Raw genomic sequence first — 25,598 nt, forward strand, 5'->3', positions numbered from 1 at the left:
CCCATTTGGGAGGTTCTGAGGTTGAGGCAGAGCGGCAGGAGGAAAGGCTTGCGCAGAGGGACGAGGGAAGCGTTGGGTCCCTGGCTGCGGTGCCAGGGCTGTGCCCCCATAGCAGGGCTCTTGTTGCGCTCTCTTGGGCTCCTTTTACCCGAGGGGGCTGGAGAGCAAAGAGAAGAAGAAAATGTGTCCCGAGCGTGAGGGCTCTGGCGGTAGGGTGGGCCTGAGCCCACGCACCCCTCGAGCAGGGTGTGGTGTCCAGGAGTCCTGGGCAGGTGGAGCGGAGCCGGCTGATGTGCTTGTCGACCTCAGTTGTGAGGAGTAGGAGGAGGCGTCAGTCACTGAGGTTTTGGGGCCCTTCCCTTCCCAGCGAGGAGCGGATGGCGTTGTGCTTGCGAGAGAGGCGCTGGCGACTGTTTTCTGGGAACTTTAGGAGCAGGAAAAGGTGTGTGGGGTGGTGGTGTCGGCAGGGCGGTGGTGGGCCAGGAGCCGGGGTCTGGCCAGGCCAGGCTGTGCTGCTGGCGGGTGCTGTGCTGGGGGCGCTGGCTCATGTAGGATGCTTTGGCCGGCCCAGGGGCCGTCGCTGCAGGAGGTTGGGAGGCTGCTGGGTGACTGTAGGAACGTGGTGAGATCACGTAGGGATAAAGTCATTACTGGGACTCAGACTGGCCAGTTCTGTGAAAGACCATAAAACCCCTTCTGTAGATCTGTGAAGAGGAAAAGGAGGGCCCAGGGGAATCTCCAGCCCTCTTTGGAACCAGGGAGAACATTAGTGACACGGGATGAGGAGAAGGCTGAGGCGCCTAATTCCTTTTTTTCCCTCAGTCTTTAATAGTAAAGTAGGATATTCCCTGAGTGTTGATCCTCATGGATTGTCTGACAGGGAGGAGAAGCAGAACAAAGACCGCATAGAATGGTCTGGGTTGGAAGGCACCCCAAGCGTCACAGAGTTCACAGTGTTCCATCCCCTGCCACAGGCAGGGAGACCAAGCTCAATGCCTGAATGTACAGTAGGTTGCCCACGTCCCCATCCAGCCTGGCCTTGAACACCCCCAGGCACTGGGCATCCACCACCTCTCTGGGCAGCCCCTTCCAGCCCCTCGCCACTCTCTCTGTAAAGAACTTCCCCCTCATATCCAATCTAAACCTTCCCTCCTTCAGCTTCAATCCATCCCCCTTGTCCTGCCATTGTCATCCTTTTAAAAAGCTGATTTCCCTCCTGTTTCTCTGCTCCCTTCAGGGACTGGAGGGCTGCAGTGAGGTCCCCCGGCATCCTCGCCTCTTCACTTCTCCATCTCTTCTCCTTCTCTTCTAATTCTTTTCTCCTTCTCTCCTCCTTCTTCCCCAGCTCCCTCAGCCTCTCTTTGTCGGGGAGTTGCTCCAGCCCTCTAACCGTCCTCATGGCCTCCTCTGAACCCTCTCCAAAAGTTCCACACCTTTCTTGCACTGGGAGCCCCAGCTCTGGACACAGGACTCCAGCTGGAGCCTCTCAAGGGCAGGGCAGAGCAGAGAGGGACAATCCCCTCCCTGTCCCTGCTGGCCACCCCTCTTCTGATGGAGCCCAGGATACCACTGGCCACCGAGCTGCAAGAGCCACTGCTGGCTCATGTTAGGTTTCTCATCCAGCATGACACTCAGGTCCTTCTCAGCAGGGCTGCTCCCAGGGAGCTCTTCTCGCAGACTGTAAATACATGTGGGATTCTTCCCGCTCAGGTGCAACACTTCCCACTTCACAGTGTTGAACCTCATCAGGTTCACCCAGGCCCATCTTTCCAGCCTGTCAAGATCCCTCTGGATGGCTTCCTTCCCTTCTCTTGTATCAACCACACCACTCAGCTTGGCGTCACCGACAGACTTGCTGAGGGTGCACTCAATTCCATCATCGGTGTCACTGATAAGATGTTAAAGATCACCGGTGCCAAGACAGGGCCCTGGGGGACACCTCTTGTCACCAGCCTCCACCTGGACATCGAGTCATTGGCTACCAGCCTTTGTCATCGTTGTTTCAGCCAGTTTCTTCTTATCCCCTGGATGGTCCACCCATCAAATCCACATCTCTAAATTGGAGAGATGAGGATGTGGTGGGGGGCTGTGTCAAAGGCCTTGCACAAGTCCAGGTAGATGCCATCGGGTGCCTTCCCTTAATGCCCCGGTGCTGTCACTCCATCATAGAAGGTCACCAGATTGGTGAGGCCTGACCTTCCCTTGGTGAAGCCGTGCTGGCTGTCCCGGATCACGCGCTCATCCCTCATGGGCTCCAACTTGTCATCCAGGAGGAGCTGTTCCACGCTCTTCCCAGGCACAGAGGTGAGGCTCACGGGCCTGTTGTTCCCTGTGTCTTCCTTGCTGCCTTTCTTATAAATGGGAGTGACGTGACCTTTTTTCCAGTCCCCAGGGACCTCTCTTGTCAGCCAGAGCTTTTCAAATCTGATGGAGAGCGGCTGAGAAACCAGATCAGCCAGCTCCTTCAGGACCATGGGATGCATGTCACCCGGCCTCATAGGCTTGTAGACATTCAGTCTTGTGAGGCGGTCTCGGACTTGCTCTGCCCTTACAGTGCTGGGGGGGGGGAATTTCCTCGCATCAGTTCCCACCTCGAGGTGCCCGAATGCAAGGTTCTGGGACTTGAGAATTAAGAGAATCCTGGCTGCCAGAGAAGACCGAGGCAAAGAGCTCATTCAGTACCTCAGCCTTCCCCACATGTTGCAGCCAATTGTCCTTTCTCATTTAACCAGAGGGGATACACACTCTTTGGCCTGTCTCTTCTGGGCAATGTCCCTGTAAAATCCCTTCTTGTTGTTTTGAACAACCCTCGCCAAGTTCAGTTGCCTCTGCACCCTGGCTTTCCTGCCCCATCTCTGCAATTCCCGATAGCATCCCTGTATTCTTTGCAGGCTTTTGCCTGTCAGGTGTACAAATGATGGCCATGGCTTTGCTTTTCTCTAGTTTGGCTTTTTTAAAAAATAAAATCTTTATTTCCAGGAAGTGAATGACAAGTACAGTAATAAATAAATAAATAAGTGTCTGGGTAAATAAATAAATAGATAGTTGAATAAATAAATAGGTAAATAAATAGATCAATAAAGCGTTTCTCTGATTGATGGTCATTAGCATGAGAGTCCCGCAGTGTCCATGGGGACCTGCCCCTCCCTGACGCAGGTCACAGTCCTGAGATGCCAGATGAGGCCATTGATAAAACCCCCACCCCTCTGCCCAGCGCTTCCCAGCTCCCCATGAGCATGAGTGCAGCAATGTCCTCCTGCCTGTGCTGTGACCCACAGGTGGTCCCCGTGCCACAGCCTGGCCGCAGGCTCAGCGCTGCCCTGCGCGGTTCGCGGCTGGCGCAGGCTTGTGGCTGGAAGAGGTGTGAGCGGTGCTGAGCCGTCCCTGGTGGGGCCTGTGCTTGGGCTGTAGCCCGCGGCGTCTCCTGGGGCTGGGCATTTGGCTGGGCTGTGTTTGGTAGAGGGCAGGCGTGGCTTGTCTTCTCACCCGCCGAAGCAACGTGTCCAGGTGTATGAAGCAGGCCTTAGCTTCCTGGCGCACGTGGTGCCAGGCGCAGGCGCTGTAGCTGTGGGTGTGGAGTAAGGTCTTGATCCTGCGGAAGTATTTGCTGGTGTTGGTTATAACGTTGAGGAACCACTGTGTGTTGGAGAGCGTCCTGATGTCTGGCAGGCAGTTCTGTAGGTGGTGGTTGTAATGGTGGAGGTTGTTGAGGAGGTGTCGGCGTGCCTGTGCGTCCCAGTGCTGGGGCGTGTTGGGGCTGCTGAGGATGTCCAGGAGGTGACTGAGGATTTGGAGGGCGGTGGTGATGGCAGCGTCCCTGTGCGTGTGGCTGGTGTTGAGGAAGGTTTCGTTGAAGGAGGAGTCCTCCAGGTTGTGGCAGGACTGTGTTGGGCTGGGAGCCATGGCCCGGAGCAGCTGGAGGCTGTCCGAGGAGAAGGTGTCGTCCCTGAGCCGCAGGTGGTGGCAGGCGAAGGTGGTGGTGGCGGCGGTGGCGGCAAGAGCCGTCAGGAGGAGCAGGAGCACTGGGGCGCCGTGCGGGGAGCGGAGCTGCAGGGTTGCGAGCGTGGCCATGGTGGGGCTTTGGGTGCTGCGTGGGTGCTGCGTACGGGAGCCTGGTGGGGCTGGGTGCTGGTGGTGGTGGTGCGGGCGCTGTGCTTGGGGTGGTGGCGGGCGGGCGGCTTTATGCGGTGCCGCGGCTTTCCCTTCCTCGCTTTCCGCTTGCAGCCAGGTCCCGGCTGTGGTTTTCACTTTGGGTTGGTGGCTGTGGCGCTCTTGGGGAAGTGCGTTGTTGGGGCGGCTGTGCTGGGGGAGCGCTTTGCTGGGGGCGTATTGTGCTTCCCTTGGCCGCCGTGGTGGTTGAGCGGGGGATGTGAAAGCGCTGGTGGAGAGCCCTTGGGCGCAGGCAGATGTGGCTGGCAGGTGTGTTAGGGTTTCCCTTTTGCCTGCAGGCAGAGCTGCGGCGCCACCGTCCTGCAGCCCAAGTTTCCCTTCCTGCCCCAGCGTCTTTTCCGCCTGCCACGGCCTGGTTGGTGTCTGTTTCCCTTTCGCTTGCGGCTTCGCCTTTGCTTTCATCTTAGCTGGGCTTCTGTTTCCATCTCGGGAAGGGCCGCGAAGTGACGTCACTTGGCAGAGCCCGGGGAGCTCCCTGAGGGAGCGAGGGCCTGGGGCTGTTGGCAGCTGGTGAGGAGGTGGCGCTGGGTGCAGGCCCGTGAGCGTGGGCTCTGCTCCTGGCTGGAGCTGCCCCAGGTCCCATTTGGGAGGTTCTGAGGTTGGGGCAGAGCGGCAGGAGGAAAGGCTTGCGCAGAGGGACGAGGGAAGCGTTGGGTCCCTGGCTGCGGTGCCAGGGCTGTGCCCCCATAGCAGGGCTCTTGTTGCGCTCTCTTGGGCTCCTTTTACCCGAGGGGGCTGGAGAGCAAAGAGAAGAAGAAAATGTGTCCCGAGCGTGAGGGCTCTGGCGGTAGGGTGGGCCTGAGCCCACGCACCCCTCGAGCAGGGTGTGGTGTCCAGGAGTCCTGGGCAGGTGGAGCGGAGCCGGCTGATGTGCTTGTCGACCTCAGTTGTGAGGAGTAGGAGGAGGCGTCAGTCACTGAGGTTTTGGGGCCCTTCCCTTCCCAGCGAGGAGCGGATGGCGTTGTGCTTGCGAGAGAGGCGCTGGCGACTGTTTTCTGGGAACTTTAGGAACAGGGAAAGGTGTGTGGGGTGGTGGTGTCGGCAGGGCGGTGGTGGGCCAGGAGCCGGGGTCTGGCCAGGCCAGGCTGTGCTGCTGGCGGGTGCTGTGCTGGGGGCGCTGGCTCATGTAGGATGCTTTGGCCGGCCCAGGGGCCGTCGCTGCAGGAGGTTGGGAGGCTGCTGGGTGACTGTAGGAACGTGGTGAGATCACGTAGGGATAAAGTCATTACTGGGACTCAGACTGGCCAGTTCTGTGAAAGACCATAAAACCCCTTCTGTAGATCTGTGAAGAGGAAAAGGAGGGCCCAGGGGAATCTCCAGCCCTCTTTGGAACCAGGGAGAACATTAGTGACACGGGATGAGGAGAAGGCTGAGGCGCCTAATTCCTTTTTTTCCCTCAGTCTTTAATAGTAAAGTAGGATATTCCCTGAGTATTGATCCTCATGGATTGTCTGACAGGGAGGAGAAGCAGAACAAAGACCGCATAGAATGGTCTGGGTTGGAAGGCACCCCAAGCGTCACAGAGTTCACAGTGTTCCATCCCCTGCCACAGGCAGGGAGACCAAGCTCAATGCCTGAATGTACAGTAGGTTGCCCACGTCCCCATCCAGCCTGGCCTTGAACACCCCCAGGCACTGGGCATCCACCACCTCTCTGGGCAGCCCCTTCCAGCCCCTCGCCACTCTCTCTGTAAAGAACTTCCCCCTCATATCCAATCTAAACCTTCCCTCCTTCAGCTTCAATCCATCCCCCTTGTCCTGCCATTGTCATCCTTTTAAAAAGCTGATTTCCCTCCTGTTTCTCTGCTCCCTTCAGGGACTGGAGGGCTGCAGTGAGGTCCCCCGGCATCCTCGCCTCTTCACTTCTCCATCTCTTCTCCTTCTCTTCTAATTCTTTTCTCCTTCTCTCCTCCTTCTTCCCCAGCTCCCTCAGCCTCTCTTTGTCGGGGAGTTGCTCCAGCCCTCTAACCGTCCTCATGGCCTCCTCTGAACCCTCTCCAAAAGTTCCACACCTTTCTTGCACTGGGAGCCCCAGCTCTGGACACAGGACTCCAGCTGGAGCCTCTCAAGGGCAGGGCAGAGCAGAGAGGGACAATCCCCTCCCTGTCCCTGCTGGCCACCCCTCTTCTGATGGAGCCCAGGATACCACTGGCCACCGAGCTGCAAGAGCCACTGCTGGCTCATGTTAGGTTTCTCATCCAGCATGACACTCAGGTCCTTCTCAGCAGGGCTGCTCCCAGGGAGCTCTTCTCGCAGACTGTAAATACATGTGGGATTCTTCCCGCTCAGGTGCAACACTTCCCACTTCACAGTGTTGAACCTCATCAGGTTCACCCAGGCCCATCTTTCCAGCCTGTCAAGATCCCTCTGGATGGCTTCCTTCCCTTCTCTTGTATCAACCACACCACTCAGCTTGGCGTCACCGACAGACTTGCTGAGGGTGCACTCAATTCCATCATCGGTGTCACTGATAAGATGTTAAAGATCACCGGTGCCAAGACAGGGCCCTGGGGGACACCTCTTGTCACCAGCCTCCACCTGGACATCGAGTCATTGGCTACCAGCCTTTGTCATCGTTGTTTCAACCAGTTTCTTCTTATCCCCTGGATGGTCCACCCATCAAATCCACATCTCTAAATTGGAGAGATGAGGATGTGGTGGGGGGCTGTGTCAAAGGCCTTGCACAAGTCCAGGTAGATGCCATCGGGTGCCTTCCCTTAATGCCCCGGTGCTGTCACTCCATCATAGAAGGTCACCAGATTGGTGAGGCCTGACCTTCCCTTGGTGAAGCCGTGCTGGCTGTCCCGGATCACACGCTCATCCCTCATGGGCTCCAACTTGTCATCCAGGAGGAGCTGTTCCACGCTCTTCCCAGGCACAGAGGTGAGGCTCACGGGCCTGTTGTTCCCTGTGTCTTCCTTGCTCCCTTTCTTATAAATGGGAGTGACGTGACCTTTTTTCCAGTCCCCAGGGACCTCTCCTGTCAGCCAGGACTTTTCAAATCTGATGGAGAGCGGCTGAGAAACCAGATCAGCCAGCTCCTTCAGGACCATGGGATGCATGTCACCCGGCCCCGTAGGCTTGTAGACATTCAGTCTTGTGAGGCGGTCTCGGACTTGCTCTGCCCTTACAGTGCTGGGGGGGGGAATTTCCTCGCATCAGTTCCCACCTCGAGGTGCCCGAATGCAAGGTTCTGGGACTTGAGAATTAAGAGAATCCTGGCTGCCAGAGAAGACCGAGGCAAAGAGCTCATTCAGTACCTCAGCCTTCCCCACATGTTGCAGCCAATTGTCCTTTCTCATTTAACCAGAGGGGATACACACTCTTTGGCCTGTCTCTTCTGGGCAATGTCCCTGTAAAATCCCTTCTTGTTGTTTTGAACAACCCTCGCCAAGTTCAGTTGCCTCTGCACCCTGGCTTTCCTGCCCCATCTCTGCAATTCCCGATAGCATCCCTGTATTCTTTGCAGGCTTTTGCCTGTCAGGTGTACAAATGATGGCCATGGCTTTGCTTTTCTCTAGTTTGGCTTTTTTAAAAAATAAAATCTTTATTTCCAGGAAGTGAATGACAAGTACAGTAATAAATAAATAAATAAGTGTCTGGGTAAATAAATAAATAGATAGTTGAATAAATAAATAGGTAAATAAATAGATCAATAAAGCGTTTCTCTGATTGATGGTCATTAGCATGAGAGTTCCGCAGTGTCCATGGGGACCTGCCCCTCCCTGACGCAGGTCACAGTCCTGAGATGCCAGATGAGGCCATTGATAAAACCCTCACCCCTCTGCCCAGCGCTTCCCAGCTCCCCATGAGCATGAGTGCAGCAATGTCCTCCTGCCTGTGCTGTGACCCACAGGTGGTCCCCGTGCCACAGCCTGGCCGCAGGCTCAGCGCTGCCCTGCACGGTTCGCGGCTGGCGCAGGCTTGTGGCTGGAAGAGGTGTGAGCGGTGCTGAGCCGTCCCTGGTGGGGCCTGTGCTTGGGCTGTAGCCCGCGGCGTCTCCTGGGGCTGGGCATTTGGCTGGGCTGTGTTTGGTAGAGGGCAGGCGTGGCTTGTCTTCTCAGCCGCCGAAGCAACGTGTCCAGGTGTATGAAGCAGGCCTTAGCTTCCTGGCGCACGTGGTGCCAGGCGCAGGTGCTGTAGCTGTGGGTGTGGAGTAAGGTCTTGATCCTGCTGAAGTATTTGCTGGTGTTGGTTATAACGTTGAGGAACCACTGTGTGTTGGAGAGCGTCCTGATGTCTGGCAGGCAGTTCTGTAGGCGGTGGTTGTAATGGTGGAGGTTGTTGAGGAGGTGTCGGCGTGCCTGTGCGTCCCAGTGCTGGGGCGTGTTGGGGCTGCTGAGGATGTCCAGGAGGTGACTGAGGATTTGGAGGGCGGTGGTGATGGCAGCGTCCCTGTGCGTGTGGCTGGTGTTGAGGAAGGTTTCGTTGAAGGAGGAGTCCTCCAGGTTGTGGCAGGACTGTGTTGGGCTGGGAGCCATGGCCCGGAGCAGCTGGAGGCTGTCCGAGGAGAAGGTGTCGTCGCTGAGCCGCAGGTGGTGGCAGGCGAAGGTGGTGGTGGCGGCGGCGGCAAGAGCCGTCAGGAGGAGCAGGAGCACCGGGGCGCCGTGCGGGGAGCGGAGCTGCAGGGTTGCGAGCGTGGCCATGGTGGGGCTTTGGGTGCTGCGTGGGTGCTGCGTACGGGAGCCTGGTGGGGCTGGGTGCTGGTGGTGGTGATGCGGGCGCTGTGCTTGGGGTGCCGGGCGGGCGGGCGGCTTTATGCGGTGCCGCGGCTTTCCCTTCCTCGCTTTCCGCTTGCAGCAAGGTCGCGGCTGTGGTTTTCACTTTGGGTTGGTGGCTGTGGCGCTCTTGGGGAAGTGCGTTGTTGGGGCGGCTGTGCTGGGGGAGCGCTTTGCTGGCGGCGTGTTGGGCTTCCCTTGGCCGCTGTGGTGTCATGAGGGATGCTGCTGGGGTTGATGCACACGGGGTGGCAGAGCTGCTCTGGCCTTTGCCGTTGTTGTGGTTTTGTTTCCTCCTCCGCCAGCTGTTTTGCCTGTTTCACGTCCCGTGAGTTCCTGTCCTGCCCCAGTGTCTTTTCGTGATGTCATGCTCCAGGATTGCTTTGGGTTTTCACTTTCTCTCTGGATTTCCCTTGGTGCTGTTACGACTCCTCAGTTTCTCTGTAGAATTAGCGCGGGTTTCCGGTTGTGTCATTCTCCTTCATTGTGGTCTCTAAGTCCCAGTGTCCTCTGGGGTTTTTATCCCGGCCCGAAACACTTCAGCACTTCATGCTTATGGAGGACTGTGTGTTGTTGGTGGAAACCTGTGCTGGAGCAGGTTAAAAGAACAAGGAGTCCTCCAGCTGAGGATGGAGGCATGGCAGAGACAGTGGCTGATGAAGTGCCCCCATCCCCTACTCCCTGTCCCCTTGTGCAGCTGGGGGGAGGAGTTAAAGAAATGGGGGGATAAAGTTGAGGCTGGGAAGAAGGGATATGTGTGTGGGAGGTGTTGGAAGACTTGATGTTCTTTCTCATTTTCCTGCTCTTTTGTGATCTAATCGATGAGGTGATTTTCATTCCTGGTTGAGTCTGGCCCGGGACTGTAGTTGCTGAAGGATCTCTCGCTGCCCTGCTCTCGACCGGCGAACCTTTCACCGTATCTTCTCTCCTGTGCCCAGCTGAGGAAGGGAGTGATAGGGCTTTGGTGGGCAGCTGGCCTCCAGCCAGGGTCAGCAAAGCAGGAGGTGGCTGATGGACTTGTGCATTGAAACTGTGGTTAGATCTCTAGGAATGGACATCCTAGAGCCTCTGTGATCCCTCCTCTGTCTTGTGTCAGCTCCTTGGTAAAGATGATAGTAACAGCTTCATTCTTTCCTCTTTGCTTGCCTGTGTTCCGCTTGTGTCCTTCCATCTCCTCCTCTGTATCTGTGTCTGAGGAGGGTTTTTCTCCTTCAGATGCCTGAGAGAAGAGCGAGCCAATGTGGTTCCCCCAGGCGTGGCATCACAGCGTATTTCCGGTTAGAAGGAAGATCGGTGGGGATTGAGTAGAAGCTGGAAGTGTCATCTTTAGGGGTCCTGCTTTGCACTTGAATGTATTGGGTCAGGCTTGTTTCCTTGCTCTCTCGCTGCTTCGGAGGTGTGCATTTGTGTTTGTGTGGAGCAGTGATGTGGAGGTGGTTTGAGGGAGTGTGGGGGAAGCAGCTCTTTGTCCTGTGCAGAAGGAGGCCAGAGCTGCTCAACTTCTGTGTTGTCCTGTTTAGCCTTAGCTGGGGAGGGCTGAGCATGGATGCAGCTGGTTTTGGGGAGACGATTTAGGGGTAAAGGAGCGGGTTGTGCTCTTTGTGTGTGGGCAGTGTCCTTCTTGGGGAATGCTGTGCTGGTCTGTGCTGGTTGGTTTGGACCACACTGGGTGGCGGTATCCAGGATTGCTGAGGTGTGTTGGGGTGAGGAAAGCTTTGGTGTTTTGGCCCTGTCTAGAGGCCAGATGCCCACCAAGCTGGTTGCTCACTCCCCTTTTCAGCTGAAAAAGGGAGAAAATCTCCTCTTTGGAGGCCTGGGCTCCAGGATGAGGACAGAGGGATCACTGTGCAATTAGTGTGATGGGGAAAACAGACTCAACACAGACTAAAGGAAAGTGATTTATTCCACTACAACTACCCACCCAGTGAACCAGAGTCAGGTAATGGGAAGCGAGGCCAGGTCTTAAAGCACCTTCCCCCCACACCCCTGTCTTAGCAGACTTAAACTTTGTCACAATTTTACTCCCTTCTTCCCCCCAACATGGTGTGGGGAGGGGGAGAGACTGGGGAGTGGGGTTCTGGCTGTTCCTCACAAGCTGCTGTCCTTCCCCAGATTTTAACACTTTCTCTTCCCCCCACCCCTCCCTTCTTTGCCGACTTTAATCATCACTGAGCTCCCTTCTACCCCCCTTGTGGCGCAGGCAGGATCAGTGAATGGGAAATGGGGGGTTTCAGTGTCTTCCTCCCCAGTTGTCTTCCTTCTTAGCTGGGGGGTCATCCCACACACATCCTTCCCCTGGGGCACCGTGGGGTCCCAACCACTGCACGAAGTTCTGCAGTGTGAGTCCTCTCTATTCAGGAGTCATCTCCTCCCCGCAGGCCTCAGCAGGGCTTCCTTCCATGGGGTCTGACCTTTGGGCCCAGACTGCTGCAGCCTGGTCCCCCCCAGAGTCACAAGTCCCCCAGCAAACCTGCTGAGTTATGGATCAATCTCTTCACAGGCCATAGATGTCTCTGCTCCCTGTCCTTACCCATGGGTTGTGAGGGGACACCTGCTCCACCGTGGTCTCCACTATAGTCAGGGGAATGTCTCTCAGGCACCCAGAGGGCCTCATTCATCCCCCATCGTTCGGGCCAGGCTTTGGTGTCCGCGCAGCTTGTTACATCTCCTCACTGCCTTCTCTGGTGGCAAAATGCCCCCGCTTCAGGTTTTTTTTTTCTCCTAAATGTGATTCACAGAGGTGCTTTGACCATCACCGATGGGCTCGTCCCTGGTAAGCAGCAACTCTGGGCTTGAATTGGCCGATGTTTGGAGTCTGGGGCCTGCAGAGAGCTTCTGGCTGCTGCCTGCAGAAGCCATCTCGGCAGCACAGCTGCACAGACCTGAGACAAAGGCCTGGGCCCATGTGCTTTATGGAGTGAGGCAGGTCTCTGTGTCCATTGGTGTGCTGAGCAGAGGCAGGAATGTTCTGGATCAGTTGGGGTGGTTGTGTGAGAGCAATGAGCAGTGCTGAGCATCCTGCTGTGTCTCTTGTGGCTTGTTGGTGTTTCCTGTGTGGAGCTGGCAGCACTGGGCTGTTTCTCCTTGTCCAAATCTACGCGTGCCTTGGGGAGTTCCTTCCCTGTCTCTTTCGGGTGCCCCTTGTCAGTGCCACCCTGTGTGTCCCTCAGTACTAAGGTGGCATTCTGAGGGGGTGTGTGTGAGGAGGTGGCGGTTTGGAGATGGCTTTGATGTGTTGTCAGTGGCGGGAGGGGTGGGAATGGAGGGGGTGGGTGATGGGAGATGAGGAGTGCACAGGGCAGTCATGGTGTCATCTTGCCGGATGTCTGCAGGGTTCTAGAATCAGCAGGAGAGGCCTGTGTGCTTGCAAGGCAGTGGTGTGCTGCTTCTTGGAGCTTTTAGCTGGTCCGGATGGCATCGGTGAGATGGGGTGTAGCAGTGAGGCTCAGCCCTGCCTGCAGAGACCTGCTCTTGGCTGTCAGGTATATGAAGGATGGCCATGGCTTTGCTTTCCTCTCATTTGGCTTTTTTAAAAAATAAAATCTTTATTTTTAGGAAGTGAATGACAAGTACAATAATAAATAAATAAATAAATAAATAAATAAGTGGCTGGGTTAATAAATAAATAGATAGTTGAATAAATAGATAAATAGGTACATAAATAGATCCATAAAGTGGTTTTCTGATTGATGGTCATTTGCATGAGAGTCCTGCAGTGTCCATGGGGACCTGCCCCTCCCTGACGCAGGTCACAGTCCTGAGATGCCAGATGAGGCCATTGATAAAACCCCCACCCCTCTGCCCAGCGCTTCCCAGCTCCCCATGAGCATGAGCACAGCAATGTCCTCCTGCCTGTGCTGTGACCCACAGGTGGTCCCCGTGCCACAGCCTGGCCGCAGGCTCAGCGCTGCCCTGCACGGTTCGCGGCTGGCGCAGGCTTGTGGCTGGAAGAGGTGTGAGCGGTGCTGAGCCGTCCCTGGTGGGGCCTGTGCTTGGGCTGTAGCCCGCGGCGTCTCCTGGGGCTGGGCATTTGGCTGGGCTGTGTTTGGTAGAGGGCAGGCGTGGCTTGTCTTCTCACCCGCCGAAGCAACGTGTCCAGGTGTCTGAAGCAGGCCTTAGCTTCCTGGCGCACGTGGTGCCACGCGCAGGCGCTGTAGCTGTGGGTGTGGAGAAAGGTCTTGATCCTGCTGAAGTATTTGTTGATGCTGAGCAGCAGGTTGCGTGGCCCTTGCCTTTTGAAGAGCGCCCTGATGTCTGGCAGGCAGTTCTGTAGGCGGTGGTTGTAATGGTGGAGGTTGTTGAGGAGGTGTCGGCGTGCCTGTGCGTCCCAGTGCTGGGGCGTGTTGGGGCTGCTGAAGGTTTCGAAGAGGTGATCGAGGATCTGGAGGGCGGTGGCGATGGCAGCATCCCTGTGCATGTGGCTGTTGTTGAGAAGGTTTTTGGGGAAGAAGAGTTCCTGGGGCATGTGGCAGGACTGTGTCGGGCTGGGAGCCATGGCCCGGAGCAGCTGGAGACAGTCCCAGACGAAGGTGTCGTCGCTGGGCCGCAGGTGGTGGCAGGCGAAGGTGGTGGTGGCGGCGGCTGCGAGAGCCGTCAGGAGGAGCAGGAGCGCCGGGGCGCCGTGCGGAGAGCGGAGCTGCGGGGTTGCGAGCACAGCCATGGTGGAGCTTTGTGTGCTGCCTTGGGGGTGGCGTGCAGGAGCCTGGTGGGGCTGGGTGTTGGTGGTGGTGGTGGTTGTACGGACACTGTGCTTGGGGTGCCGGGCGGGCGGCATTTATGCGGTGCTGTGGCTTTCCTTTCATCATACTAATAGAGACTGAATTTCTATTTCCTATTTTCAGTTTTCGTTTCATTTTGCTTTCTCCTGTGGGTTTTTTTTGTTGTAGTCAAAGTGTGAGAGGAGGCTGGCCATGTCAGAGTTAAGGAAGCTGGTTCTTTTCCTGGGCTATTGTTTAATGTGTGGGTGAACTCAGCTCCTGTCCTCTTATGGTTCAGTAAGGGATGAAAATACAGCTGCTGATTCTTTTGGGCAGCTGTGTTTTGGATGTGTTGCAGAGTTGTCTTATTTTACATTGTAATATTATTTGTATAATTGAGTTACTACACATTTTCCTTTTTTTCGTATTGATAATAATTCTAGTCTGTTTGGTTTTTTTTTTTTTTTCTTCCTTTCTCTTTGGCATTTTTGGCTTTGCAGGTGGAAGCAGTTTTACTCTTTCTGCAAGTATCTACCAGAATTTCTGGGGGCTGGTCTGTCAGACAGCCTCTAACCACCCTCCAAGTTATTTGTCTTTGGTGTGTATTTCTGGAAACAAATGCATAAATCTCATGAAGGAATTTTCATCATTTACCCATAGAGTTATTGCTGTTTCTATATTTGGGGGTTTCAATTGTGTTTTTAATTTGTTGTAGAAATCAGGGAACATGAGGTGTTTGGTAGGTAGGAGCTGCTGGGATTATTTGTCTTAGACATGCCGGTATGCTTCGATCTAGAAAGTGAAAGTGGGCAGAGCCCCAAGTGCAAGTTGTCACTGCCTCCTGGGAGTCTCTTAGCAGGGAGAAGTTCTGGTGGCTGCTGATAGAGAACTGGGATTTCTCCTGAGGCATTACACGTTTTTTAACTTAAGTCAACTTCTTAGTGTGCATTTTGACACTGTAAATTCTCGCTGTGGTTTTTGGTATTTGGATTTGGTTTTTGGTGGGGGGTTTTTTGAGTTTGTTTTTGTGTGTATTGCATTTAGATATGCTAGATATTCTGCCTTTGCTGTTTGTCTGGTGCAGGCTGCCTTTGTCATAGAGCTTTTAAAAATGCCTTAGGTGGTGGACATGGTACTGAGCAAGCTCTACCTGGTGCAACCTAAATCTATTACTTCATATCACTTTCAGTCCTTTTCTGTCTCGTTTTTTGACCCTGTTCTTGGTGCTTCAGTTTTGACTATAGGTGCCTTCTCCTGCATGCTTTCCATAGATCAGGAAATATCCATGGTGCTTGAAGGGCAGAGAATCTCTTCTGATGTCTTCCTGTTAACGGGCACGGAGTGCAAAGATAGGACTGGCTTGAACCTGAATGTGTGTAGAGATGTGTGGGAGTGGGATACGCAGTGCTGATGTTGTTTCCCCCCACTTGAGGGGCAGTTGGAATAATTGCAATTCTTAGACCCTGTTCTCATGTGGATTTGGGTATATTTTGTCCTGTCCTATATCGGGGAAAATACTTGTGTATCAGTTCCAGCTCTTATCCACCAACTCCTGTTCGGATCTCTTCTCCAAACCTGCTTTTTGTGGCATTTTTCTTGGAAGGAGATGAGAGTGCTGCTTTTGAGTGACCTGTTAGGACTTCAAATGTGAATTTGGTTGGGTTTTCTTAAGGGATGCGTGCCAGAGTTAATAAGGTGGAATTTCCTGGGAAGGAAAGCAAAGGATGATGTCATATGGCACCTTTCCAAGTTACAGAAAGCACATGCAATACTAAATCTTTGCCAAACTGTTTTATGTTTATGGAGGGTTGGGTGTAGGAAATGGGGGTGATGCAAAGAAATGCAACCAGCTGGAAGGTGCTGCCAAGCCTGAGAAAGCATTTTAATTGCTGGGGAATTAGGAGGTAGTTTTGTAGAGTACCAGCCCCAGACATAGAGCTCACCCAGTGAAGGAAGGGCAAACTTCTTAAATCTTTTTCTTCCAAACTGAAGAGAAAATGTTCCTTTGTGTTTGCTGGCTTGTCCTGTCATCTCAGAGTACAGGATTTTTAGGGTGATGACTGCCTTACTTTCCTGTAGAGGACCTAGGAGAATGATCTATGGCAGTGGTCTCACACCATCAGTAAATAACTTGTGAACACTCACCCTCCTTATATTTTTATTTCTAAATGACATATGTGTACTACTGTATTAATATGCACGGTGTGAAACATGCACAAAAGTAAAAATTAAAAAGGGGTGAGATAAAGGTTAAACAAATAATACTTTTTTTAAAAAAAGTATTATTCCTGGTACAAAAACTCTTTTGATGCATATAATACATAAAGGCTGTCCAGCTCTGTTTCAGTTTCAATTGTTAACACACGGTGTTGTCTCTTTCCAAGGATTACTATGGAATTACATTCCCTGCTCCTGCAACCTTGACAGGCAGAGATGGGAGCCTTGCTAACAACCCGTACTCAGGTAAGTGCTATTTAAAGACAAGGATGGCAAGTGAGAAGTGCTGGTTTCTAAATGCAGGTCATCCTGCCACTGCTAAAAGAGCAGTCGCTTTCCTCCTCTGTAAACAGTTAAACCCACCAGTCCCAACTAGTCACACACAAGCAAGCATCTCCCTCTGAACCCTGACACTGATGTTTGTGGTTTTCATTGGTAATTCACACCTGACTACTGCTGGAACCAAGTTGGATGGCCTTGAAGAATAAGTCCATAGTTGCTACAAATGTAAACTGCAGTGTCATCTAGTGCTCTTCCCGAGCATGTACAGGTGCTGAAATACATCCCATAGCTTAATCATTCTTCTTGAAAATCAGCTGACTGACTTGCCTTTTTTTTTTTTTTTTTGGCACTGGAATAGACACCCCACACCACTCCTTTTCTTCCCCCCACCTTGCCCCCAGCAGCTCTCCATACGTTGTTACTGCTGTTTTAGCAGTTGTTGGTTCCCAGCAGGAGCCGCTCTAGCAGCGTCTCCCTCACCTCCCCAGTTCTAATGGACTTATTCCCAAAAGCAGGTGGTCTGAGCCCTTCCTCATTCCCGTGCTTACTCTTCAGTTACCAGTGTGCAAAGATGTCATTAGTGCCATCCAGGATTGTCAGCCAATTGTTTTCATCCACAGCCTTCTGATAACAGCTGACAACAGTAGTCATAGGCATTGTAACTCCTATAGTGATTGTATTAAGGGCTGTCATGCTTCTTGGTAACCAACAAAAAGGGATACTGGCTGAGAATGAGATAGATGTGATGTATGTCACCTCCCTAAAACACATGTGAACATGGTGCTCTGTAGGCAGGCATAAAATGTGAGTGCTCAGGAGTTTTCTCCTTCATTGTCACTTCTCTTGGGAGGCTGCTTTTGGGTTAATAACCAAATTTCCCTTCCTACTTCTCCAATAAGGTGGCCCGCGATGCAAGCCTTGCTTTCCTGGCCTTCAGCTACTGTCTCCAGAACTTTGGTGGTGTGAGGAACTGGACATCTAACTAGTCATGCTTGACAATTAAACAGACATTGACAAAAAGATGCCCCTCACTGCCTGTAAATCCTAACTTGCTTTCAGCCCATGAGGCTCAGCTAATCAGTTTAACTTCCTTCCTTTAACCCAACGACCATTTGCTTTTTGGCTATTTATCATACTTCTGCTTTTAGCATATTGCAGTGACCTGGTAGCTATGAATCTTCTCAGAAATAGGTAAGTATTGGTCTCTCCATTCTATCAGTGGATTAGCCATGGCATGGAGCTTTGTGCCACGTACAGGCAGTGTCCCTGTGGCTGTCAGGAATAGAGGCTGGGGAACCCTTCCATGAACAACTGAAGGCTTTTTCAAGTGTAGGGTGTGCTGTCTTCTGTAGTTGTCTACTTGTATTCAGAGGACTTGAGTCCTTTGAATCCTCCCCTTCAGGAGCAGCTCTGTTAGCTTTTCTGATCAGTCCTTTCTTCCACAGGTGATGTAACAAAATTTGGCCGTGGGGATTCTGCTTCACCTGCTCCTGCTACCACGCTGGCCCAGCCGCAGCAGAACCAGACACCGACTCACCACACAACTCAGCAGCCCTTCCTCAACCCAACCCTGCCCGCAGGGTACAGCTACACTGGGCTGCCTTACTACGCTGGCATGCCCGGTGTACCCAGTGCATTCCAGTATGGGCCAACCATGTTTGTAAGTGTGACAGCACAGATGGTAACCCTCCCTTCGTGCCTCTTTGGTTTCACTCTCTCCGGCCCAAGTCTTCTCTATCTTGGATTCACAGGCCAGTTTGGGTTGGAAGGGACCAAGCAGGGACAAGGGCAGGGACACCCTGCACTAGACCAGGTCACCCAAAGCCCCATCCAGCCTGGCCTTGGACCCTGCCAGGGAGGGGGCAGCCACAGCTTCCCTGGGCAGCCTGTGCCAGGGCCTCACCCGCCTCACAAGAAGCAACGTAAATCTGTCCTGTTTCAGTTTACAACTGTTGTCCTTTGTCCTGTTACTACAAACACTACTAAAATGTCTGTCCATATTTTTCTTACACGCTCCTGTTAAGTATTGCAAGGCCATAATAAGGTCTCCCCAAAGCCACCTTTTCTCCAGGCTGAACAAGCCCAACTCTCTCAGCCTGTCTTCATTGGAGAGGTGCTCCAGCCCTCTTATCATCTTTGTGGCCTCCCCTGGACTCACTCTAACAGCTCCATGTCTGTCTTTTAGTGGGGTTCCCAGAGCTGGATGTAGCACTGCAGGTTGGGATCTTGTGAGAGCAGCCATCTTCCCAAGCCTGCAAGGGATCTCCAGAAACATGCAAGCTTGAAAAAATAGCAGCAGTCTCTTCCCCAAGAAAACAGGAAGTTTAAAAGGCCAGAACTTAGAGACTCCTGCACAGGTTACTGTAAATAGCAGACAGCTGCAGCTCATGGGCTTAGTGTTCTGAAGGTCCTTACCTGCCTCTGGAGTCTCAAGGGGAGATCTAAAGCTGAGTCAGTGACCTGAGAGTGTCTAGGAAATCCTTTGGAGGATGGAGGAGACCCTGTTAACTCAGAGAGTAGTGCTGGTAGTCTTGGGAGGATGAAGGTTATTTGGAAAGAGGTGATGCTTCAGGTAGAAGGATAGGTGAGTTTGTTTTAAGGCCACGTAGGACATTGGTTTATATAACAGTCTCAGGGCAGGAACTGACACTGTGTTTGATTTTGAAGGGAGAAGCTGGGTGTATGCCTTGCTGGGTCTGTGGCTAGGAATATGCTGCTCGCCTTTCCTGTAGGAAAGGGTGATGCAGCCTGTTTGTATCCAGCTGCACTGTGATTGGGGGGGGGGGGCAGTGTGTGTGGACTCCAGGGGAAAGCCTGGGCCTTGCACAAATGCACTGCAACAGGCTGTTGCTGGAAGCAGGAGTGCTGTCCCAGTGCTCCCAGCTCCAGACGGATCTCCCGGGGAGGTGGAGGTGCCTTCCCCACTAGGTGGCACAGGCGGCTTGCATTTAACGGCACCTTTCTCCCTGCCTCTGCCCAGGTACCTCCAGCATCTGCTAAGCAGCACGGAGTCAGCCTGAACACTGCCTCCACTCCTTTCCAGCAAGCCAGTGGCTACGGGCAGCACAGCTACGGAGCAGGTAGGCTGACTGCCCCTGAGCTGAATGCCTGCAGAGCTGCTAGCACACTGCTAACACCTTGTCTTGTACACACCAGGCTATGATGACTTAACGCAGGGAACAGCAGCTGGGGATTACAGCAAAGGAGGCTACAGTGGGTCATCTACAGCACAAAACAAATCTGCTGGCACTGGACCTGGGAAAGGTAACACATGAGGCTTGAGGTTAATCTGGAGTGAGGTTTAGCAGGGCAGACTCCCAGTATTGCCAGTGCTGTGCAGCAGACACAGCAGCCAGCTCCAAAAAGGGCCACGATCCAAGTTGTTTCTCCATCTCCCACGTACAGAACGGTTTGTTAACGGCCCAAGTGTCCCTTCTAAACCTCGTGCTTGAACTTAGCATAAGGACTCATGTGGCTGATGCACAGCTTTGCCACAACTGTACACAAAAGAAACAGAGAGCTGTTGTGTCCAGGTGGAAGGTGCCTGAGTCAGTGATGCTCATTCTTGGTGCAGAGGACTGTTGCAGACCTTGGTCTTCTGCAGCATGTGAAAGGACTGCTCAGATGTGTAACAGATGCTGAGTCTCATAGCGCAGCTCACTACTGGAAAGCTCTTGAATGCTGCAGGAGAGCCAATGCATCCCTAATCCTAGGGGAAAGCTGGATTTTTGTGAGCTTAAATGAGTGTTTGGTTCAGCCAGCTGCTGCCTGTTGAAGTGCATTTGAATCCAAGCAGTAGCTGCTGGGTCGTGGACATGGGCGATGGATCCCAGTGGGCTGCTTTCCTGCTTTGCAGTGGGAGCAAGGAACCAAGCCCCTTCCTCTGTGTTCATGTGGGATGCCGTGGGTCCAAGAGCATGGAGAACTCTGGCCAGCAGCAGCAGTGCCTGTGGTAGTCAACTTTTTCACTGTTTTGTGTTCCAGGTGTTTCTGTGACCTCAAGTAACACTGGTGTGCCTGATATCAGTGGCTCAGTCTATAACAAGACTCAGGTGAGTAACGTGGGACCCTCCTCCCTCATGGCCTGAAGCCGGGCCGATGGCTGCACTGTGGAGAGCTGGTGGCTGGGCAGTTCCCAGGCTGGTGGGGCGCAGGGTCAGCAGGCTGCTGGCTCTGCTGGAGAGCTCCCAGCCTGTCCCTCCCTCCCTTCCACTGCTTCTGCCCTGTCAGCTCCTGACAGACGCTGCTGGCACAGTGCTCTGTGCTGCCTCACACCCCCCACACGTCCTACAGTGCTCTGTGCTGCCTCACACCCCCCACACGTCCTACAGTGCTCTGTGCTGCCTCACACCCCCCACATGTCCTGTGCCCTGGGTACAAAGGAGGTATGATGGCATCAGTTTTTAGTCAAAACTGCTCCCCAGGCAGGTGAGTGGAGAGGCAGTTTGCTATTCACCAGAGAGACCGGTTAGTACCGCTCGCCCCCAGCTCCCAAGGGTCCATGTCCCACGTTCTCCTGTGGCTGTTGCTCCACATACAGCTTCCCAGGGAGAGCACAAGCTGTGTGCGCAGTGGGCTTAGTCCAGCTCTTGTTCCCCCATCCCTACACCTCAGCTGGGGCAGTCGGTGCCGGGCTGTGCTCCATGCTTAGTGGTAGGAAGCCAGCTCTCAGTGACACGCTTCATGTTAGGGGTCGAGCTTTGGCCATGGGGAGCAAAATCTTACTGCAAGTCCTGCTTGTGTTCTTGTTGGGCTGCCCTGGGCCGGTTCTGTGCTTCCAGGTTGAGCCCCCACAATGTGTGAAGGGCTGAGTTCAGGCATCCCCTGTCCCACTGAGTAAAACAGGGTCAGGGACAAAAGGAACACAGCAGTGGTGGAAATTAAAGCACATAAACGTTGGAGGCATCAGTGCAGTGATACAGGTGAGAACAGGAGCTGACACTCACCTGCTGAAGTGCTCACAGGCATTTGATGTGCCTTGGCTTGCTCGCAAGGTCGGTGAGAGGGTGAGATGGTGTGTGTTTGGGGTGCTCTTGCTCTTGCCTGGTGACTGTGGAGCTGCTCTGACGCTGTCCCGCTCGCCTCCCCTGCAGACGTTCGACAAGCAGGGATTCCACGCCGGCACGCCGCCCCCCTTCAGCCTGCCCTCCGCCCTGGGATCCACTGGGCCACTGAACCCTGGTGCTGCCCCGGGTTACGCTCCAGCCCCATTTCTCCATATCCTGCCTGCACATCAGCAGCCTCATTCCCAGATGATGCATCACCATCTTCAGCAAGATGCGCAGGTGAATCGGGCCCTTCTGGCCCATACAGCGTGCCTGGGGGCAGAGTGCTCCCACCCTCCACCCCTTCACCCCCACCGCCCCCCACCCTCCAGGGAACTGGGGGGTGTTTGCTTCCTTCTGGTTTTTCCTTTTCCCATTTCCTTGACAACAATGGTGCACCCACAGCCCCAGTGCTGTTGACCATTGTGGAGAGGCAACCTCATGCAGTAGTTCAGCAAGAGGAAGTGCAGAGTCCTCACCCCTCCTGGGCAGGAACAAGCCCCCCATGCACCCCTTGCTGGGGCCAAAGCAGCGTCACAGAAAAGGCCTTGGGAGGGGGGAGCTTCGCCGTGTGTGCTCTGGCCACGGAGGCTGCATCAGGCAGGTCATTGCCAGGAGGTTGAGGGTCGCTGATCCTTCCTCTCTGCTGTGTGCTGTGCTCAGCTGTGGCTTCTCAGTATCAGAGACACGTGGACCAACTGGAGGCAGTCCAGCAAAGGGCCACAAAGATGAGTAGGAGATTGGATCTGTCCTGTGAGGAAAGGCTGAGCGCTGGGTCTGGAGAAGACTGAGAGGCAGTCTGATCAATATATACACACACACACAAAGGGAAGGAATAAAGAGGACAGAGCCAGCTCCTTCCAGAGTTGCCCAGTGGCAGGAGCAGAGGCAGTGGGCACACACTGAAACAGGAAGCACTTTAATTTTTGGGGTGTGTGAGGGTGACCAAACACTGCCACATGTTGCCCATAGAAGTTGTGGGTTCTCCATCCTTGGAGATACTCGGAAGGTGTGTGATCTGCCTTTAGAGTCCAGGAATAGCAAATGACTGAGTTCTCTCCAAATGTGACATGCTCTGTTCACCTTGAGAGCTCCTTCATTGTCCCCAGTTCTTTTTCTCTCCTTACTTGTGATTGGGACCTATCTTGGATAGAGGGACAGCGGGGTGGCATGTCCCCATGCTCCTGCTTGGTGTCTCTGGCCATTTATCCTGGATTGTGAGATGTGGAGACGTTGCAGCGCAGAAACTGGTCCATTCAGCGGGAAACATGGCTCTGTTGGGAGGGTGTCAGGGCTTTCCCTGGGAGCAGCAGGTCAGATGGTCCTGCCTTCCTGGGAGCACTCATGCCTGTGTCTCTCTCCCATTTCTAGGGTGGATCTGGCCAACGCAACCAACCCAGCACCATGCAGCAAAAGTCTCAGGCTACCAAAACCGCCTATGGCACTTCTCCATACTGGACAAACTAAATCTGAAACTGGGGAGGAGAGAAGAAAATCAGAGGAGGAGGGGGAAGGAAAGGAGAGACAAAAAAAAAAGAGAGAAAAAGAAACAAAGCCCATTCCTGGAATTACGATGAGAAGAAGTAACTTCTCAGCCAAATGTCTGTGCAGGGAGAACTGCAGTCAGCCATCCATCCTCTGTGTCACTCGCCTGCTTTCTCTTTGAGTTGCTGTTGTAATATATTTATGTATGTATTTGTAAATGTAATAGAGCCTAAATGTTGTTTTCTGTATCTTGCAGCTTTTTTCTTTGTAGGAAAACTAATTGTTTACTTCTCATCTGCATCTTCCTTGTTTGTTTGGGGTTTTTTTTAAGCTCTGTGGGCTTTGTAACTCTCAGAGACAAACTGGCTTTTCTTTTGGAGCTGAAGCCCGTTTATTTAATGCAGTTCTAAATTCAAGCAAAGCACTCGCCCCCTCACCGACCCCCAGTGTGGAAGAACCAAGGATGCGTCCTGCTGGTTGTGATTTCTGTTCTGAACCCCCAATGAAGCTGTTACTTAAAAAAATAAAAAAGAAGAAAAAAAAAAAAGAGAATGAAACGTTTTTCTTCCCCTTTCTTGTTGTCTGACTCTTCTCCACTCTTACAGTGAAGATAAATTCTCACAGGCAGTTTGGTCTCTGTGCCCCTGAGCTGCAGCCTCATCTTTTTGTTTTTCAATTAATGAATAACTAAAAAAACCCCACAGGATTTTTGTTTTGTTTTGTTTTGTTTTTTTTCAATTTTTTTTATTTGTGTGCGAGATTTATTTTTTCATAAGCAGGAGTTGTTGGATGGCTCATTGTGTCCTGGAACCTCCTTTGCATCACTAGAGTCAAAAAACCCCCTGTGTAGCGGTTTCTTAAAAAAAATTATAAGCTGTGTCTTGTACCTCACTTTGCCCTGAGCCACCCTGCCAGGGAGAGCCAGAGCTCTCCTTGAGAGAACTTGGAACCTTCACCTGTTCCTCTCCACTTTCTTTAAAACAAAGACCCTGGAGGCAACTCCTGGTTCTCCTTGTCCTCCATCAAGTGCGGTAAATGTTTTAGGAGTTTCTTTCTGGTCCTTCCTCCACCTAATAAAGATCTGAACATATCACTGGTGTTTGTTGTATTTTTCAAAGGCTCCAGGAGCAGTTCTGCTTTTACAGAACTGCTCCAGCACCAAAAGCTGAGCTGGGGAGGGGTGTGAGAGCAGCAGTGGGGGGTCTGTAGGGGTGCTGAATGCTGTCAGCAAGGCGCGTCCACCTCTGTGCCAGGAGCTCACAGGCAGCTGCAGTGGGGCTGGGATCCAGGGCAGCACCCTGGGTCCTTGTGCTCTGAGTCTCTGGGGAGCAGTGCTGCCCTCCTTTGCTTTGCCCATGAGGTCCACAGGCACCACCAGGAAAGAAAAAGTCTGTGGTGAGGGCCCCTGCCCCAGGCTCGTCCTGCGCATCCTGGCCCCATGCAGCAGAGGCAGAAGGTAAAGGTGCCCATGCAGCAGGCGAGGTCAGTTTTTGGGGGTTTTCTTTTTGCAATTCCCCTTCTGTTTCAAGAGCCACAAGGAAAAAAAAGTAATGTTCTATGGAAATGACTTTTCCTTAAGAATCAATTACATTTTCCTTAAAAAAAAAAAACAAAACACATTTTCACCAGCCCTTGGGTCCTGTAAGGCAGTTGGCCTGGAGGAAATCAGTGTGGCACCGGCCCTCCCCAGCCTGAGCAGCACAGGAGGAGCTGCGCCCGCATTCCTTGGGCCCACTGGTCAGCCTGCAGCACTTGCTGCCAGTGCCTGGCAGCTGCTGTCCCACTGCTTCAGCGTTGGGGCTGAATGCCAACAGGGACAAAAGTGTTTCTGTAGGCTGGGAACTTAAACACCAGCCCATGGGGGCTGCACCAGCCTCAGAGGCTGTGGGGCTGCCTCACTGATCCGCGGTCAGAGCTGCTGCCTCGCAGTCAGGTCTTTGCAGGATGAACATCCCCAAAGTCTTCTCCCCACACAGCTGCTCCGTTACAGCAGGGCTGCTGCCAGGGTGGGTTGGTCCTTGCTTGTGTGTCTGGGTCCTGAAGCAGCTGGGATTTGCTGAAAGGCAGCACGTGTGTGTTGGTACCAGTGCAGGGCTGACCTGAGACACAGGCTTGTTGCAGAGCAGCTGCAGACTTCAGCCAGTGCTCCTCTGCTGTCCCCAGTTGCAGGGCTTCTTCCAGCCTCAGCAGCGCATGTGGGAACACAAGGGCAGCATTTCCAAACCTGGAGGCAATGGGCTTAGCTGTTCTCTGGCACCCTCCTCTTCCTCAGCACAAGTAGCAAAGGCAACTCCCGCACCTGATCCCAGCTCCAGCCAGCTGGCACCACTAGAGCCAGCCACACGCAGGCTTCTCCCCAAGGCTGAGCAGGATCTTCCCCCTATTTCCTTCCCAGTTCCAGCAGGGTAGTTTCCTCTCTGTCCTGTCAGAGGCTGATGGCAGAGCCAAAGCTGCTCAGCTACGCTTGGCCACGGAGGGAAACCCAAAACAGTACCCAAACCTGCACAAGCAGCAGCCAGGTTTACCCTGTGCTGGACTGTTGGTCCTGGCTTCAGTACAGCACCTTCTGCATGAAGGCACTGCTGGCAGCTCTGGTCAGCCATGGCCTGTAGAAAGCCAGGCAGGAGGGACAACATGCCTGATGTAAGTGAGGAGCCCCAGACAACACACACCATCCCACTCCCCATCAGAGACAACTCTGGGGCTGCAGCTCTGAAGAGCCATTGTGCTTCCTGCAGCACAGCTGTAAAGCTGCAGCACTCAAGCCACAGTGTTTCACTCAGCAGTGGCTGCACTGCAAATGATGGCCAGCATAGCAAGTGTGACGCCTGGTTTAGCTCAACTGCAGGGAGGCACCGGAAAAACTCCTAAAGCCCCACGAGCTCCCACCTGAGCTTGCAAGGAATGGCCAGGCAGGGCAAGCACCCCGCAGGGTTGGCAGGGGTGACCTTAGGCCCTCAAGCCAGCCTTCTACAGGAGGTCAAA

At 53.6% G+C, this 25,598-nt stretch overlaps 2 protein-coding genes across 2 annotated transcripts in view; one reads left to right on the plus strand and one right to left on the minus strand.

The window, feature by feature from the left end:
* The window catches only part of UBAP2 (ubiquitin associated protein 2), a 128,789-nt gene extending 105,092 nt beyond the window's left edge, over positions 1 to 23,697 (plus strand). Inside the window, exons 22-28 of the mRNA XM_084277975.1 lie at positions 15,969 to 16,047; positions 17,529 to 17,743; positions 19,064 to 19,163; positions 19,240 to 19,347; positions 20,068 to 20,135; positions 21,177 to 21,368; positions 22,500 to 23,697. Of these exons, the coding sequence (XP_084134101.1) occupies positions 15,969 to 16,047; positions 17,529 to 17,743; positions 19,064 to 19,163; positions 19,240 to 19,347; positions 20,068 to 20,135; positions 21,177 to 21,368; positions 22,500 to 22,595 (858 nt within the window). The 3' untranslated portion in view covers positions 22,596 to 23,697. The remainder of the gene's footprint in view (positions 1 to 15,968; positions 16,048 to 17,528; positions 17,744 to 19,063; positions 19,164 to 19,239; positions 19,348 to 20,067; positions 20,136 to 21,176; positions 21,369 to 22,499) is intronic.
* Positions 12,789 to 13,667, minus strand: LOC311203258 (interferon-like; the record flags this gene model as incomplete). Its single annotated transcript, XM_084277912.1, has 1 exon — positions 12,789 to 13,667. Exon 1 carries the CDS (start codon positions 13,659 to 13,661, stop codon positions 12,789 to 12,791), a length of 873 nt encoding a protein of 290 aa, XP_084134038.1. The 5' UTR covers positions 13,662 to 13,667.
* Positions 23,698 to 25,598: the final 1,901 nt, after the last annotated feature.

The sequence above is a fragment of the Gallinula chloropus genome, assembly GCF_964237585.1.
Source record: "Gallinula chloropus genome assembly, chromosome: Z".
In the NCBI taxonomy this organism is placed as follows: domain Eukaryota; kingdom Metazoa; phylum Chordata; class Aves; order Gruiformes; family Rallidae; genus Gallinula; species Gallinula chloropus.